General features: G+C 47.6%; 1 protein-coding gene across 2 annotated transcripts in view; it reads left to right on the top strand.

Moving 5' to 3' along the window:
- Positions 1–4,524: 4,524 nt before the first annotated feature.
- The window catches only part of exoc2 (exocyst complex component 2), a 102,229-nt gene continuing 91,797 nt past the window's right edge, over positions 4,525–14,956 (top strand). Inside the window, exons 1-17 of one of the 2 annotated variants that reach the window (XM_028967806.1) lie at positions 4,525–4,571; positions 4,656–4,789; positions 6,473–6,613; positions 6,689–6,865; positions 6,962–7,088; positions 7,212–7,325; positions 8,431–8,555; positions 8,648–8,728; positions 9,950–10,095; positions 10,179–10,260; positions 10,379–10,481; positions 10,547–10,650; positions 10,756–10,818; positions 10,906–11,015; positions 11,113–11,181; positions 11,330–11,484; positions 11,576–11,697. In XM_028967806.1, coding sequence (XP_028823639.1) covers positions 6,496–6,613; positions 6,689–6,865; positions 6,962–7,088; positions 7,212–7,325; positions 8,431–8,555; positions 8,648–8,728; positions 9,950–10,095; positions 10,179–10,260; positions 10,379–10,481; positions 10,547–10,650; positions 10,756–10,818; positions 10,906–11,015; positions 11,113–11,181; positions 11,330–11,484; positions 11,576–11,697 — 1,696 coding nt within the window. In that variant the 5' untranslated portion in view covers positions 4,525–4,571; positions 4,656–4,789; positions 6,473–6,495. The remainder of the gene's footprint in view (positions 4,572–4,655; positions 4,790–6,472; positions 6,614–6,688; positions 6,866–6,961; positions 7,089–7,211; positions 7,326–8,430; positions 8,556–8,647; positions 8,729–9,949; positions 10,096–10,178; positions 10,261–10,378; positions 10,482–10,546; positions 10,651–10,755; positions 10,819–10,905; positions 11,016–11,112; positions 11,182–11,329; positions 11,485–11,575; positions 11,698–14,956) is intronic. The other variant, XM_028967807.1, reaches the window with a different exon arrangement.

The following is a 14,956-nucleotide window of genomic DNA, read 5'->3' as shown; positions in this document are numbered from 1 at the left end:
AGAAAGAGTAGTGTTTGTAGTTTTGTTAAGCGTTTGTAGCTCTGAGTATAGCAAGAGTACAGTGTGTGTAGTTTTACAATGTGTGTAGTTTTGTGAAGTGAGTGTAGCTCTGAGTATAGTGAGAGTACAGCATGTGTAGTTTTGTGAAGTGTGTGTAGAGTATGTGTAGAGTTGAATTGTGGTTTTGGGGCACTCTGGGTATAGTGAGAGTACAGTGTGTGTAGTTTTACAGTGTGTGTAGTTTTGTGAAGTGTGTGTAGAGTATGTGTAAAGTTGAATGGTGGTTTAGGGGCACTCTGGGTATAGTGAGAGTACAGTGTGTGTAGTTTTGTGAAGTGTGTGTAGAGTATGTGTAAAGTTGAATGGTGGTTTAGGGGTACTCTGGGTATAGTGAGAGTACGGTGTGTGTGTAGTGTTGTGAAGTGTGTGTAGGTCTGAGTACAGTGAGAGTACTGTGTGTGTCGTGTTGTGAAGTGTGTGTAGAGTATGTGTAAAGTTGAATGGTACTCTGGGGACTCCACCCTCTCTCCGTCTGTCTGTTTTTACAGGAAGTCGTTTGCATATTTTCGCCGTTTGAACCGTAATTGAATGCGTGTACGACTGGTGGACGGTTGATCGCTGCTCACACGTAACACCGGTCAGATGAATCTACTGGAGCAGAGCATTGTGGGAAATGAGAGTGATGCTTCACGTTGAAACGTTTCCTGAACATCGAGAGTCGCCTGCGTGCGGCGTTATCGCACATTTTACAGCGTGTGTGTGTGTGTAAACAGATAATGAAGCATTAATAGAAATTATTGATCTCACTGGCAGATGCTGCTGTTTGTAATTATAATCATTCATCGATCACTTTTATTCTTTTATATTTATAAGTATCATTAGGAATCATTTAAGGACCGGAAGCTATGTTTACGTAGGTGTGTGTGTGTGTGTGTGTGTGTGTGTGTGTTGTCGTGTTGCATCGATCCTTCTAACAGAAGGTGCAGAACTTGATGAGAAATAAAACACACGCGAGGCGGTTTGAAGAAACGGACGGACGGCGTACGTTATTGTCCCACTTATCACCGCATCAAGACACAAACAAGCAAACAAGATGCGGCTTTAAACCCAAATCTCACTTCAAATGCTCTTATCGTCGTGTGTGTGCGCGTGTTAATACACATGAAAGAACACGAAGAAACAAACGTGTGTGTTTAACGCTGTACACATCACACCAACACACACACCAACACACACACACGCAAAAACGGCACTTACTTGCCGACAAAAAGAAAAACTTTTCACCCTCCATCCTTCCTCCAGCTGCAGCTGTGTGTGTTGTGAAGTGTGTGTGTGTGTGTGTGTGCACAGGTGTGTGTGACTCAGATTGTTCTGCGGCGTTAAACTGAAACGTGGTGCTTCGCAATAACACACACTTCACTGCACACACCAAACACCCACTTACTGAGCTCTGTGTGTGTGTGTGTGTGTGTGAGCATTAAATGACACTCGAGCTGAACTCGCACAAACACACACGTGGCGTTTCTTTCTTGGGCTCGAGGTCTCGAAAACCGAATCTTTTCAGTCAAACGTTACAAAAGACGACACAGACACACACGCGCACGGCGGTAATCTGCTCGTCAACAAGGGATGAGCGCCATTGTGTGTGTGTGTGTGTGTGTGTGTGTGTGGACCCGTTTCCGTTCAGACACTTTAAAGTAAACTAATCTACGGATAAACACCAGGAGCGTGTGTGAGGTGACAATTCAGAGGCTTAATACACTTCATGAGTGTGTGTGTGTGTGTGTGTGTGTGTTGGAAGTTTTGGATCAAAGCAGCAGAGGAGCACAAAGGGAGAGATTTAGAGCGGAAGAGATCATCACTCCTCTCTCTCTCGCTCGCTCGCTCTCTCTCGCTCTGTAAAGTTTCTTCTTTCCTTTGTCGGCTGTTATCGGCGCCGCGCGTTCGGGGCGACTTACGTTCCGACATCAAACACCCATCCCGCGCCTCCGAGCGGGCGCCTCCTGCTCTCCTGCACCGGCGCGGCCCGCCGTCTTTGCATAAGTCGCTGTCTCTCTCGCCGTCTCACGCACACATACACACGTACGTTGACAGGAACAGGACACAGGACCTTACTGTCACCCCCGAGTTTCCCGCCAGTTATGGACGACAGCAGTTTATTTTAAACGGGGAACTTCGTGGGCCCCATGCAGGGACGTTGGGGACGTTGGGGACATTTATTTCTTATATAGCCCATTCAATGGGCTGAATATTTCGGGGTTCTGTGAACGGGTGTGTGAAGATTAATGGCGTTAATTCAGGACCTCCGTCCCTCGAATGAACTGAAATGGACCAGCAGTGATAATGAAGTTCTTCTTGTTAACGGACTTCCTGCGAACGAGTCCAGGGCAGCAGGGGGTTGGTCTGAAGTATTGATTTTCTTTGATAAGCCCGCAGTGGATGCTTTTTTATGGAGGCTCGTGGGTGTGAGATGTGTGTGAGGCCGCCACTCAACACTGCCGCCATCAGCACAACATAACTACAGGTCAAGTCGACATTTACCAACTACCACGTCTACTACATATAATATAACGTACTTCACTGGTTTCGCTGTCTGTCTGTCCGTGTGTCTGTTTTCTTTGTTGTCTACATGTTTTGTTTGCCTTAAATATGAATCAGTTAAATATTATTAAACTTTATTGTCATCTCACCATATAAAAGTTCACAGAGAGACGAGATTGCGGAATTTCGGGGATTCACAGCCTGCAAAAAGGCACACAACACAAAAACATGACAAAGGACATGCTGCACTGACCCATAAAACAGTGCAGGTCGAGACAAACTAGACAAACCAGGCTGACAAGTTACAACAATATGAAAATAAATCAGTGTGGATGTATTTAGTATATAGTGTATATGGTATATGATATACTATGGTAATAAAGGTAGTAGTAGTGATATTACAGTATATCAGTGTGTGGATGTATTTAGTATATAGTGTATATGGTATATGATATACTATGATAATAATGTCAGTAGTAGTGATATGACAGCATATCAGTGTGTAGATGTATTTAGTATATAGTGTATATGGTATATGATATACTATGATAATAATGTCAGTAGTAGTGATATGACAGCATATCAGTGTGTAGATGTATTTAGTATATAGTGTATATATTATATGATATACTATGATAATAATGTCAGTAGTAGTGATATGACAGTATATCAGCGTGTTGATGTATTTAGTATAAAGTGTATATGGTATATGATCTACTATGATAATAATGTCAGTAGTAGTGATATGACAGCATATCAGTGTGTGGATGTATTTAGTATATAGTGTATAATGTATATGATATACTATGATAATAATGTCAGTAGTAGTGATATGACAGCATATCGGTGTGTGGATGTATTTAGTATAAAGTGTATGTGGTATATGATATACTATGATAATAAAGGTAATAGTAATATAGTAAAGGTAATAGTAGTGATATGATGATAATAAGACAGCAGCACAGTGTGAGGTGGTGAGTGATTAATGTGCAGAGTGCAGTACTGATGTTCAGTTTGTAATGTGTAGATGTTTTAAGGCTTCAGATGTAGTTGAGGTGATGTGGATGATCCCAGGAGCAACATGTTGAAGAGCCAGACAGCCTCGAGGTAAAAACTGTTCCTCAACCTGTCTGATCTGGCTGTGATGCTGCAGTATCTTGTTCTGGAGGGCAGGAGTGTGAAGGTCCTTGGTGCTGCAGGCCTTGCGGACGCTGTTTTTGTGAAATGTGTCCAGTAGTGGGGCAGAGGCATCCCAATGATGTTTTTAGCTGTCTTCACTGTCCTCTGTAGGCTCTTGCGGTCAGTGTTGCAGTTGCTGTACCAGACAGTGATGCTGCTGGTCAGGAAGATCTCGGTGGTTCCTCTGTAGAACGTGGTGAGGATGTGTAGTCTCCCTTGAGCTTTTTGATCAACGATGTGGTGTTGACCATGGAAGTTTCTCTGAAACTTAAACTGAAATGCACACCCAGGAACTTGGTGCTCATTACAATCTCCAACGCTGAACCGTTTATGATGAGCGGGCCGAGTGGGCTTATTCTCGCACTGCCTGTGTCCCTTGTTTGCAGGTTATGTATCTGTGTCGTACACGGTCACTTTAAGTGTGCATGTAAAAATTTACCATTTACATTAACAATCAGTAGTTACAGGGACAGTCCCCCCCTGGAGACACTCAGGGTTAAGTGTCCTACTCAGGGACACGATGGTAGTAAGTGGGATTTGAATCCGGGTCTTCTGGTTCATGGGTGAGTGTCTCACCCACTAGGCTACTACCCACCCGGTACTACCAACCAGGTTCCAGAGGATCATACAGTACATTAACATTTACAGCATCAGCATGCCAGACGCCCTCAGCAGTGACAGGGACAGTGAAAACTATTTAAAGGTCAGAGGTTATTATCTGCCGTCACGTTTCGCCCCTGGCCGCGGGGGGGCAGCAGCGAGTTTTCAGCGCGTCGCTTCCGCCCCGTTTCCTCGGCGCAGGAGAGCAGGAAGCGGGTTTGTTTTGGCCGTCTGTCGCTCCGCTGCAGATTGTGAGTTTTATTTCTGCGCCTGCCGCTTCACAACCGCGCCCGGAATTCCCGTAAAACAGATCCCGGTTCCTGCACTTTAACCAGCAGGAGGGAAACCCCGAGGCAGCCCGGCCCCGGGTCCTGGTCCCCGGGTGTGGTGCGTTTTAAACGCCGAGCGGCGGAGCGACGCGGTGACGGTGACGCAGGATCTTCTCTGGCTTCGAGTTTATTTCTGTTCGGTTAGTGAATTTTCTCTAGAAATCTCCCTCTTCAGTCGTGTAAATGTCGTGTAAATGTCATGTATGTCGAATTACACACACGTTGGATTTTCACTTGACGCAGCAGATAAATGAGGCGAAACGACTTAAACGGATACGACGTTTCCAAATAAAACCGCGAACATGTACCGTGTTGTGTACACGGATTTGCACGTTGATATTTACTGTATTAACATGTACATTAAACCACGCCGCATGCCGGTATAGGCGCAGCGAGAAGAGCGGCTGGATCCTTCCACGTTTTCACCGTTTATCGGCCGAAAAACCGACGTGTTGGTGTAAAAGTCGACAGACACGCGTGACTGTGTGAAAGTGGAGATTTCTGCGTTTTTGTTTTAATAAGTTTGAGAAAATCCAGCCAAGATCTGGACTGTCTGTCGAATGCAGAACTTTATATCAGGTGGAAGGTGAAGGTAGTAAATAAAATAAGTCATGGAAAGTCCATGTATTTTGTAAATTTAGTAATCTATATCCATAGAATAGTAGATAACTGTTATAAAAAGTGACACTGCAGCACAGCACACGCTGACACTGTGAAACGTGTCCTCTGTATTTAACCGTCACCCTTGGTGAGCAGTGGGCACCTTGACAGGCGCCCGGGGACCAGTGTGTGGGGACGGGACCTTCATCAAGGGGACCTCAGTGGCACCTTGGCAGCTCAGATTCGAACCGGCAACCTTCCTTTAGTTCAGTTATACGCCACACCAGGACTGGACGGATTGTAATGAGCTGCGTCGTTTCATCTACATTTACAGCCTTTACCAGACGCCCTTATCCAGAGCGACTTACAGTCAGTAGTTACAGGGACAGTCGTCCCCCCCCGCGGAGACACTCAGGGTTAAGTGTCCTGCTCAGGGACACAATGGTAGTAAGTGGGGTTTGAACCTGTGTCTTCTGGTTCATAGGTGAGTGTGTTACCCGCCAGGCTACTACCACCAGTCGCAACAGTGATTGGTCATTAAATGACGGGGAGGGGACCGATTATTTCACTTTTGAACATTAACAGCGTAAGGAATGTGTGAATTTATATTATTATTGCCATTCAGCCGGGTCTGTTAGGTTTGAAATAAGTTTATAAATGGTGAGTAAGATGGAAATCCCAGCATCTGTGTGAGGGTTTTTCCTCTCCACGACAGTTATAGCTCCAGTGGGTGGATCCGCAACAGTGATCGGTCATTAAACCACCTGTGGGTGGTAGTAGCCTAGCGGGTAACACAGGTTCAAACCCCACTTACTACCATCGTGTCCCTGAGCAAGACACTTAACCCTGAGTGTCTCCAGGGGGGGACTGTCCCTGTAACTACTGATTGTAAGTCGCTCTGGATAAGGGCGTCTGGTAAATCACAGGGACGGGACCGATTTCAAAACGAACAGCAAAAGCGTATTTTACTGAGTACCATCGCTCCCCTAAAATATACACCCCAGACCTCCAACCGCTTCTGAAGTCTAAAGCCATGTCTCTCATGTCAGCTCACTGTTCTGCATTTAAATGGTGCCTCTGTGTGTGTGAGTGTGTGTACACGCCCGCACAAGCGGATTAAGCCTCTTTTGTTGAACAATGCGGCGCTCTCTGTGAGAACCTGTAGATATAAACTTGTCGGAAGGAGGGAGAATTACGTGTGTATTTGAAACTCTTTTTCCCAGCTTTTCCTCGTCCTGCAGTCCGGATGTCTCGCGGTCGACAGCCTCCGCTGGTGACGGGGATCTCCCCCAATGAGGGGACACCTTGGACCAAAGTGACCATTAGAGGAGAGAACCTGGGAACTGGACCCAGTGACCTTATCGGTAATTCACGCGCACGTTCCTCCCCGATCGGCCACGCCCGGGTGTTTAGTGGTCTTGACCCGTGACTGAATTCAGGTCTGTCCATCTGCGGCCACAACTGCCTGCTGACCGCCGACTGGATGTCGGCCAGTAAGATCGTCTGCCGCGTGGGTCCCGCCAAAGACGACAAGGGCGAGATCATCGTCACGACCAAGAGCGGCGGCCACGGGACGTCCACGGTCAGCTTCCGCGTGCTGAGGACCGAGATGATCGGTGAGATGGACAAACGTTCTTACAGGACGCAGGACGCACCACCAGATGCTGATGTGTGTGTGTGTGTGTGTGTGTGTGTGTGTGTGTGTGTTCCAGGCATTTTGGACCAGTCTGCCGTGTGGGTTGATGAGATGAATTATTATGACCTCAGGACGGATCGCAACAAGGGAATTTCACCGCTGTGCCTGCGTCCGGCCAACCCGCTGGGCATCGCAGTCGATAAGTACGAACAAACTACAGAGAGACGTCTCCACTAGTAAACGATTTTCTTCTCTTATCACTCTTATCTGATCTGACTCATGCTTTGGTGCGTGTGTGTGTGTGCGTGTGTGTGTGTGTTCTACAGCGGCAGGATTCCTCAGAAGGACTTGGAGGGCTTGTTTCCAGGCATGAGTGGAGAGTTCACCAGTGAACATTTTTCGGCCGCCTGGTATCTGATCGAGAACCACTCGGGTACCAGGTGTGTAACGGCCTGAACAATAACTACACACGCCACGCCCATTAATACAGGCACGCAACATTTACATTCATTTATATATTTATTTATTTATTTACATTTAACAGCATTTACCAGACGCCCTTATCCAGAGCACCTTACAGTCAGTAAAGTAAAGTAAAGTGATTGTCACATGTGATACACAGCAGCACAGCACACGATGCACACAGTGAAATTTGTCCTCTGCATTTAACCCATCACCCTGAGTGAGCAGTGGGCAGCCATGACAAGCGCCCAGGGAGCAGTGTGTGGGGACGGTACTTTGCTCAGTGGCACCTTGGCAGATCGGGATTCGAACCGGCAACCTTCTGATTACAGGGCCACTTCCTTAACCGCTAGGCCACCACTGCCCCCCAGTATTTACAGGGACAGTCCCCCCCTGGAGACACTCAGGGTTAAGTGTCCTGCTCAGGGACACGATGGTAGTAAGTGGGGTTTGAACCCGGGTCTTCTGGTTCATAGCGAGTGTGTTACCCCGCTAGGCTCCTACCACCAACTAATCTCCAAACCAGCTACACCCCTCAACAGGCCACGGTCAGCGTCTGAATAAATATGCTTCGGTACTGGCCACGCCCAGCGTATGAAGAAATCCTCATCATTGCTGGCCACTCCCAGTGTATGAATAAATGTGCATTGGTACTGGCCACGCCCAGCGTATGAATAAATGTGCATTGGTACTGGCCACACCCAGTTTATGAATACATCTATATTGGTACTGGCCAAGCCCAGCGTATGAAGAAATACACATCTAGTACTAGCCACGCCCAGTTTATGAATAAATCTGTATCTGTACTGGCCACACTCAGTATATGAATAAATATGCATTGGTACTGGCCATGCCCAGCGTATAAACAAATATGCATCAGTCCTGGCCACGCCCAGTTTATGAATGAATCTGTATCAGTACTGGCCACACCCAGTGTATGAATAAATGTGCATTGGTACTGGACACGCCCAGTGTATAGATAAATAAGCAGCAGTACAGGCCACACCCACTGTATGAATAAATCCACATCAGTACTGACCACGCCCAGTACGTAACTCCCTCTGTTTGTGTGTGTGTGTGTAGTTTTGATAACCTACGTTCTGCTGCTGGAAACCTGAAGAAGCAGGTGAGTCAGAAGAATGAAGGCAGTCTGGCTTACGTCAAAGGTGGACTCAGCACTTTTTTTGAAGCTCAGGATGCACTCGCAGGTGAACAAACTCGCACTCACTCGCACACCCATGCTCTCAAACAAACACGCATAATGGAGTGTCTGCACTTCCTGCGTTGTGTTGCCCTGCAGCGATTCACCAGCGACTGGAGTCTGATGGAACTGAGAAGGTGGAGGGGAGCATGACCAGGCGCCTGGAGAACATCCTGAACCGTGAGAGTTTTGTTCCTTGTATCTGAGTAAATGTTGAGAAATCATCCACTTCTGTCAACTGAGTGGACCAACGTCCTTCGCGGACAGAATTCCGATTCCCATTGTTTTCCATGGGATGCAGAGCATGTTGCATTGGGGTGAGCTGTGCCGCAAAGCGACGCTCCGCAAGACTCCGTGGTCAAAGTTGAATAGAAACGGAGCGTTGAAGTGGTGGAGTGGTTGATTATTAGCAGTGATCATACCGTGTCATCTTACCATGAGGAAGGACACCAGGCCTGTTGTGACCGTGAACTTTGCTTGTTGTTGGCTGTGTAGAAATAGTTCCCGTTTGTCTTCGGTTCGGGATCATCAGTCCAGAGTTAAAGGTCTTAAAATACTCTACATCCAATAAATGTATTTATTGGTAACCTCTAAATAATTAGCCAAATTTATAATATGTGTTTTGCATCTTTGTGTCAGGAATAGTGAGGAATGAAAAGTATGTTGCTATGAAATGAAAAAGTGATAAAGTGAAGTGATTGTCACTTGTGATACACGGCAGCACAGCACACGGTGCACACAGTGAAATGTGTCCTCTGCATTTAACCACCACCCTGAGTGAACAGTGAACTTTTGTTCGGGATTCGAACCGGCGACCTTCTGATTACGTGCGCCGCTTCCTTAACCGCCAGGCCACCACTGCCCCAAACATATGTATGTATGTTTTTCTAAATCAAATTAAACAAGCCTTCAATATGTCAATAATCCGCCAGTCATGGCGTGCTGTGCAGCGCGGCGCAGTCACGACGTCACATCGTGTGGCTACAAGTTCAACTCTGGGAGTTTAACCAGCTGACTAAACCGAGACCGGCTGCTCAGTCTCAGCGTTCCGGACTGGAGTCAGGTGATCTGTTCTTATAGAAAACAGTCGCCCCCTAGTGGCTCGCTCCACTACAGGCAATATGAGTCTATTATCATTGACAAAGCGGGAAAATTAATATTTCAATAACAAGATAATTAGTATCAGTATATTTATATATTTTATATATAATATAAAATATATATTTTTAGAGAAGCATCTGGCCCTCACAGTGTCTGCCGTAAGAAGGGTCTCACGTTTGATGAGTGGTCTTAAATTTGGCTTCCTTAAACCTGCAGTCGCCCTGATAAATCATCTGAGAAGTGAATGTGAAAAGCATCGCATGTTGGTGAACACACTCACACTCGCACACTCTCTGTCAGGAGCGAGTGATACGGCCGACGCCCTGTTTCAGGAGGTTCTGGGCCGGAAGGACAAAGCCGATTCGACGCGGAACGCCCTCAACGTCCTGCAGAGATTTAAGTTCCTGTTCAACCTTCCCCTCAACATAGAGCGCAACATACAGCGGGTACACACACACACACTCTCTCTCTATCTCTCTCTCTCTCATAAACAGTTTTGTAAGTGTTTTTTGTGTGTGTGTGTGTGTAGGGAGAGTATGACGTGGTCATAAACGACTATGAAAAAGCCAAATCCCTGTTTGGAAACACAGAAGTCCCCGTCTTTAAGAAAGGTACGATGTCAGAGTTGTAAAAATGACTGTCAGGGTGTCTGGTTTACTGAGAGGGGCGATGAAGACAACGACGACGACGATGATGATGATGATGATGATGATGATGATGTGTGTGTAGTGTATGCAGAGGTAGAAACCCGTATTGGAGCTTTAAGGACTTTGCTTTTGGCCAAGCTACTGGAGACGCCGTCCACCCTGCATGACCAGAAACGCTACATCAGGTCAGTGTGTGTGTGTGTGTGTGTGTGTGTAGGTCTGAATGGACCCTGACGAGTCTGTTTGTCAGGTATCTGTCGGATCTCAGAGCTGATGGAGATCCCGCCTGGTCGTGTATAGAAGCTCAGCACCAGTGGATTCTGCAGCTGATGCAGAACTGCAGAAACCAGAGTGGTGAGGCACACACACACACACACACACACACACACACAATCTCGTTCAAACTCATATGAGCTCTTACTGTATTGTGTGTGTGTGTGTGTGTGTGTGAACTTTCAGATGTCACCACAACTGTTGGTCCCAACGTGAGAAGAGGAAGCAGCCAGACTCCGAGAGACGACTGTGAGTTTAGTCCATTCCAGCAATAACTGAGCTTTACTCCACTTTTACTTCACGTGTTGTGTCGTGTGTGTGTTTGTGTGTCTTTAGGGCCACAGCAGTTGCAGTTTGTGGAGCGTCTGACTGACGTCGTCATCAGCCAGCTACCAAACTTCTGGAAGCTCTGGATCTCCTACGTCAATGGCAGCCTGTTCAGTGAGGTACACACACACACACACACACACACACACACACACACACACAGAGGCTCTCAACTCGTACTCTCGGTCACCTCCACTTTAACTCTTCCGAACTCAGACAGGCGAGAAGTCGGGCCAGGTGGAGAAGTCGAAGAAGAACGCCCGTCAGAGGCAGAGCGATTTTAAGGTGAAAGTGACACTGATGACAGACACAGAGCAAGTTCTGGAGCTTGTTTTTATTGAGTGTGTGTGTGTGTGTGTGTGTGTGTGTGTGTGTGTGTGTGTGTGTGTGTGTGTGTGTGTGTGTGTGTGTGTGTGTGTGTGTGTGTGTGTAGCGGATGATCGAGGAGCTGATGCAGCGTCTGGTCCAGTGGTTGAGGGGATGTCTGCTGCCATCATCTCTCTCAGAAACGGACTTCCGCAAATATGGAGGCTGGAGCCCAGCATCGCTGACCGGAACACACCTCACACACGCCATACACACCATCAGGTATCACAGTCTCACACACACACACACACAACACGAGCTCGGAGGTGCATGTAGGGACCTGAGTGAAGATCATCTCTGTTTTCCTGCTCAGACTCTGCCATGAGGCGCTTTCTGCTCTGGAGATTCCCAACGACCTGCTGCACACCATCCAGCAACTTCTACTGGACCTGCGGGTTCACTGCCTGCTCACCACCCTACAACATACTGCAGAGGGTACACACACTTACACACACAACACTCACCACCCTACAACATACTGCAGAGGGTACACACACTTACACACACAACACTCACCACCCTACAACATACTGCAGAGGGTACACACACTTACACACACAACACTCACCACCCTACAACATACTGCAGAGGGTACACACACTTACACACACAACACTCACCACCCTACAACATACTGCAGAGGGTACACACACTTACACACACAACACTCACCACCCTACAACATACTGCAGAGGGTACACACACTTACACACAACACTCACCACCCTAACATACTGCAGAGGGTACACACACACACACACACACACACACAACACTCACCACCCTACAACATACTGCAGAGGGTACACACACACACACACACACACACAACACTACCCACCCTACAACACACTGCAGAGGGTACACACACTTACACACACAACACTCACCACCCTACAACATACTGCAGAGGGTACACACACTTACACACACACAACACTCACCACCCTACAACATACTGCAGAGGGTACACACACACACACAACACTCACCACCCTACAACATACTGCAGAGGGTACACACACACACACACACAACACTCACCACCCTACAACATACTGCAGAGGGTACACACACTTACACACACAACACTCACCACCCTACAACATACTGCAGAGGGTACACACACTTACACACACAACACTCACCACCCTACAACACACTGCAGAGGGTACACACACTTACACACACAACACTCACCACCCTACAACACACTGCAGAGGGTACACACACTTACACACACAACACTCACCACCCTACAACACACTGCAGAGGGTACACACACTTACACACACAACCCTACAACACACTGCAGAGGGTACACACACTTACACACACAACACTCACCACCCTACAACACACTGCAGAGGGTACACACACTTACACACACAACACTCACCACCCTACAACACACTGCAGAGGGTACACACACTTACACACACAACACTCACCACCCTACAACACACTGCAGAGGGTACACACACTTACACACACAACACTCACCACCCTACAACACACTGCAGAGGGTACACACACACAACACTACCCACCCTACAACATACTGCAGAGGGTACACACACACACACAACACTCACCACCCTACAACATACTGCAGAGGGTACACACACACACACACAACACTACCCACCCTACAACATACTGCAGAGGGTACACACACACACACACACAACACTACCCACCCTACAACATACTGCAGAGGGTACACACACTTACACACACAACACTCACCACCCTACAACATACTGCAGAGGGTACACACACACACACAACACTACCCACCCTACAACATACTGCAGAGGGTACACACACACACACACACACACACACACACAACATTACCCACCCTACAACATACTGCAGAGGGTACACACACTTACACACACAACACTCACCACCCTACAACACACTGCAGAGGGTACACACACACACACACACACACACACACACAACACTACCCACCCTACAACATACTGCAGAGGGTACACACACACACACACACACACAACACTACCCACCCTACAACATACTGCAGAGGGTACACACACTTACACACACAACACTCACCACCCTACAACACACTGCAGAGGGTACACACACTTACACACACAACACTCACCACCCTACAACACACTGCAGAGGGTACACACACTTACACACACAACACTCACCACCCTACAACATACTGCAGAGGGTACACACACACACACACACACAACACTACCCACCCTACAACATACTGCAGAGGGTACTCACACTTACACACACAACACTCACCACCCTACAACATACTGCAGAGGGTACACACACACACACACACAACACTACCCACCCTACAACATACTGCAGAGGGTACACACACTTACACACACAACACTCACCACCCTACAACATACTGCAGAGGGTACACACACAACACTACCCACCCTACAACATACTGCAGAGGGTACACACACACACACACACACACACACACACACACAACATTACCCACCCTACAACATACTGCAGAGGGTACACACACTTACACACACAACACTCACCACCCTACAACACACTGCAGAGGGTACACACACACACACACACACACACACAACACTACCCACCCTACAACATACTGCAGAGGGTACACACACACACACACAACACTACCCACCCTACAACATACTGCAGAGGGTACACACACTTACACACACAACACTCACCACCCTACAACATACTGCAGAGGGTACACACACTTACACACACAACACTCACCACCCTACAACACACTGCAGAGGGTACACACACTTACACACACAACACTCACCACCCTACAACACACTGCAGAGGGTACACACACTTACACACACAACACTCACCACCCTACAACATACTGCAGAGGGTACACACACACACACACACACACACACACAACACTACCCACCCTACAACATACTGCAGAGGGTACACACACTTACACACACAACACTCACCACCCTACAACACACTGCAGAGGGTACACACACACACACACAACACTACCCACCCTACAACATACTGCAGAGGGTACACACACACACACACACACACACAACACTACCCACCCTACAACATACTGCAGAGGGTACACACACTTACACACACAACACTCACCACCCTACAACATACTGCAGAGGGTACACACACACACACAACACTCACCACCCTACAACACTGCAGAGGGTACACACACTCACCACCCTACAACACACTGCAGAGGGTACACACACTTACACACACAACACTCACCACCCTACAACACACTGCAGAGGGTACACACACTTACACACACAACACTCACCACCCTACAACACACTGCAGAGGGTACACACACACACACACAACACTACCCACCCTACAACACACTGCAGAGGGTACACACACACACACACACACACACACACACACAACACTACCCACCCTACAACATACTGCAGAGGGTACACACACTTACACACACAACACTCACCACCCTACAACACACTGCAGAGGGTACACACACACACACACACACCTACACACATACAAATAACACTCACCACCACACACACACCCTAGTGAGATGCTGAATTGTAGTTTGTATAAACCAACTCCGTTTGACCTGTTCAGATGTCAGGCGTTTGTCGGAGAGGGAGGACTGGGTGATCGACAACGA

The sequence above is a fragment of the Denticeps clupeoides genome, unplaced genomic scaffold, assembly GCF_900700375.1.
Source record: "Denticeps clupeoides unplaced genomic scaffold, fDenClu1.1, whole genome shotgun sequence".
NCBI lineage: Eukaryota > Metazoa > Chordata > Actinopteri > Clupeiformes > Denticipitidae > Denticeps > Denticeps clupeoides.
This window is presented reverse-complemented; position numbering and strand designations above follow the sequence as displayed.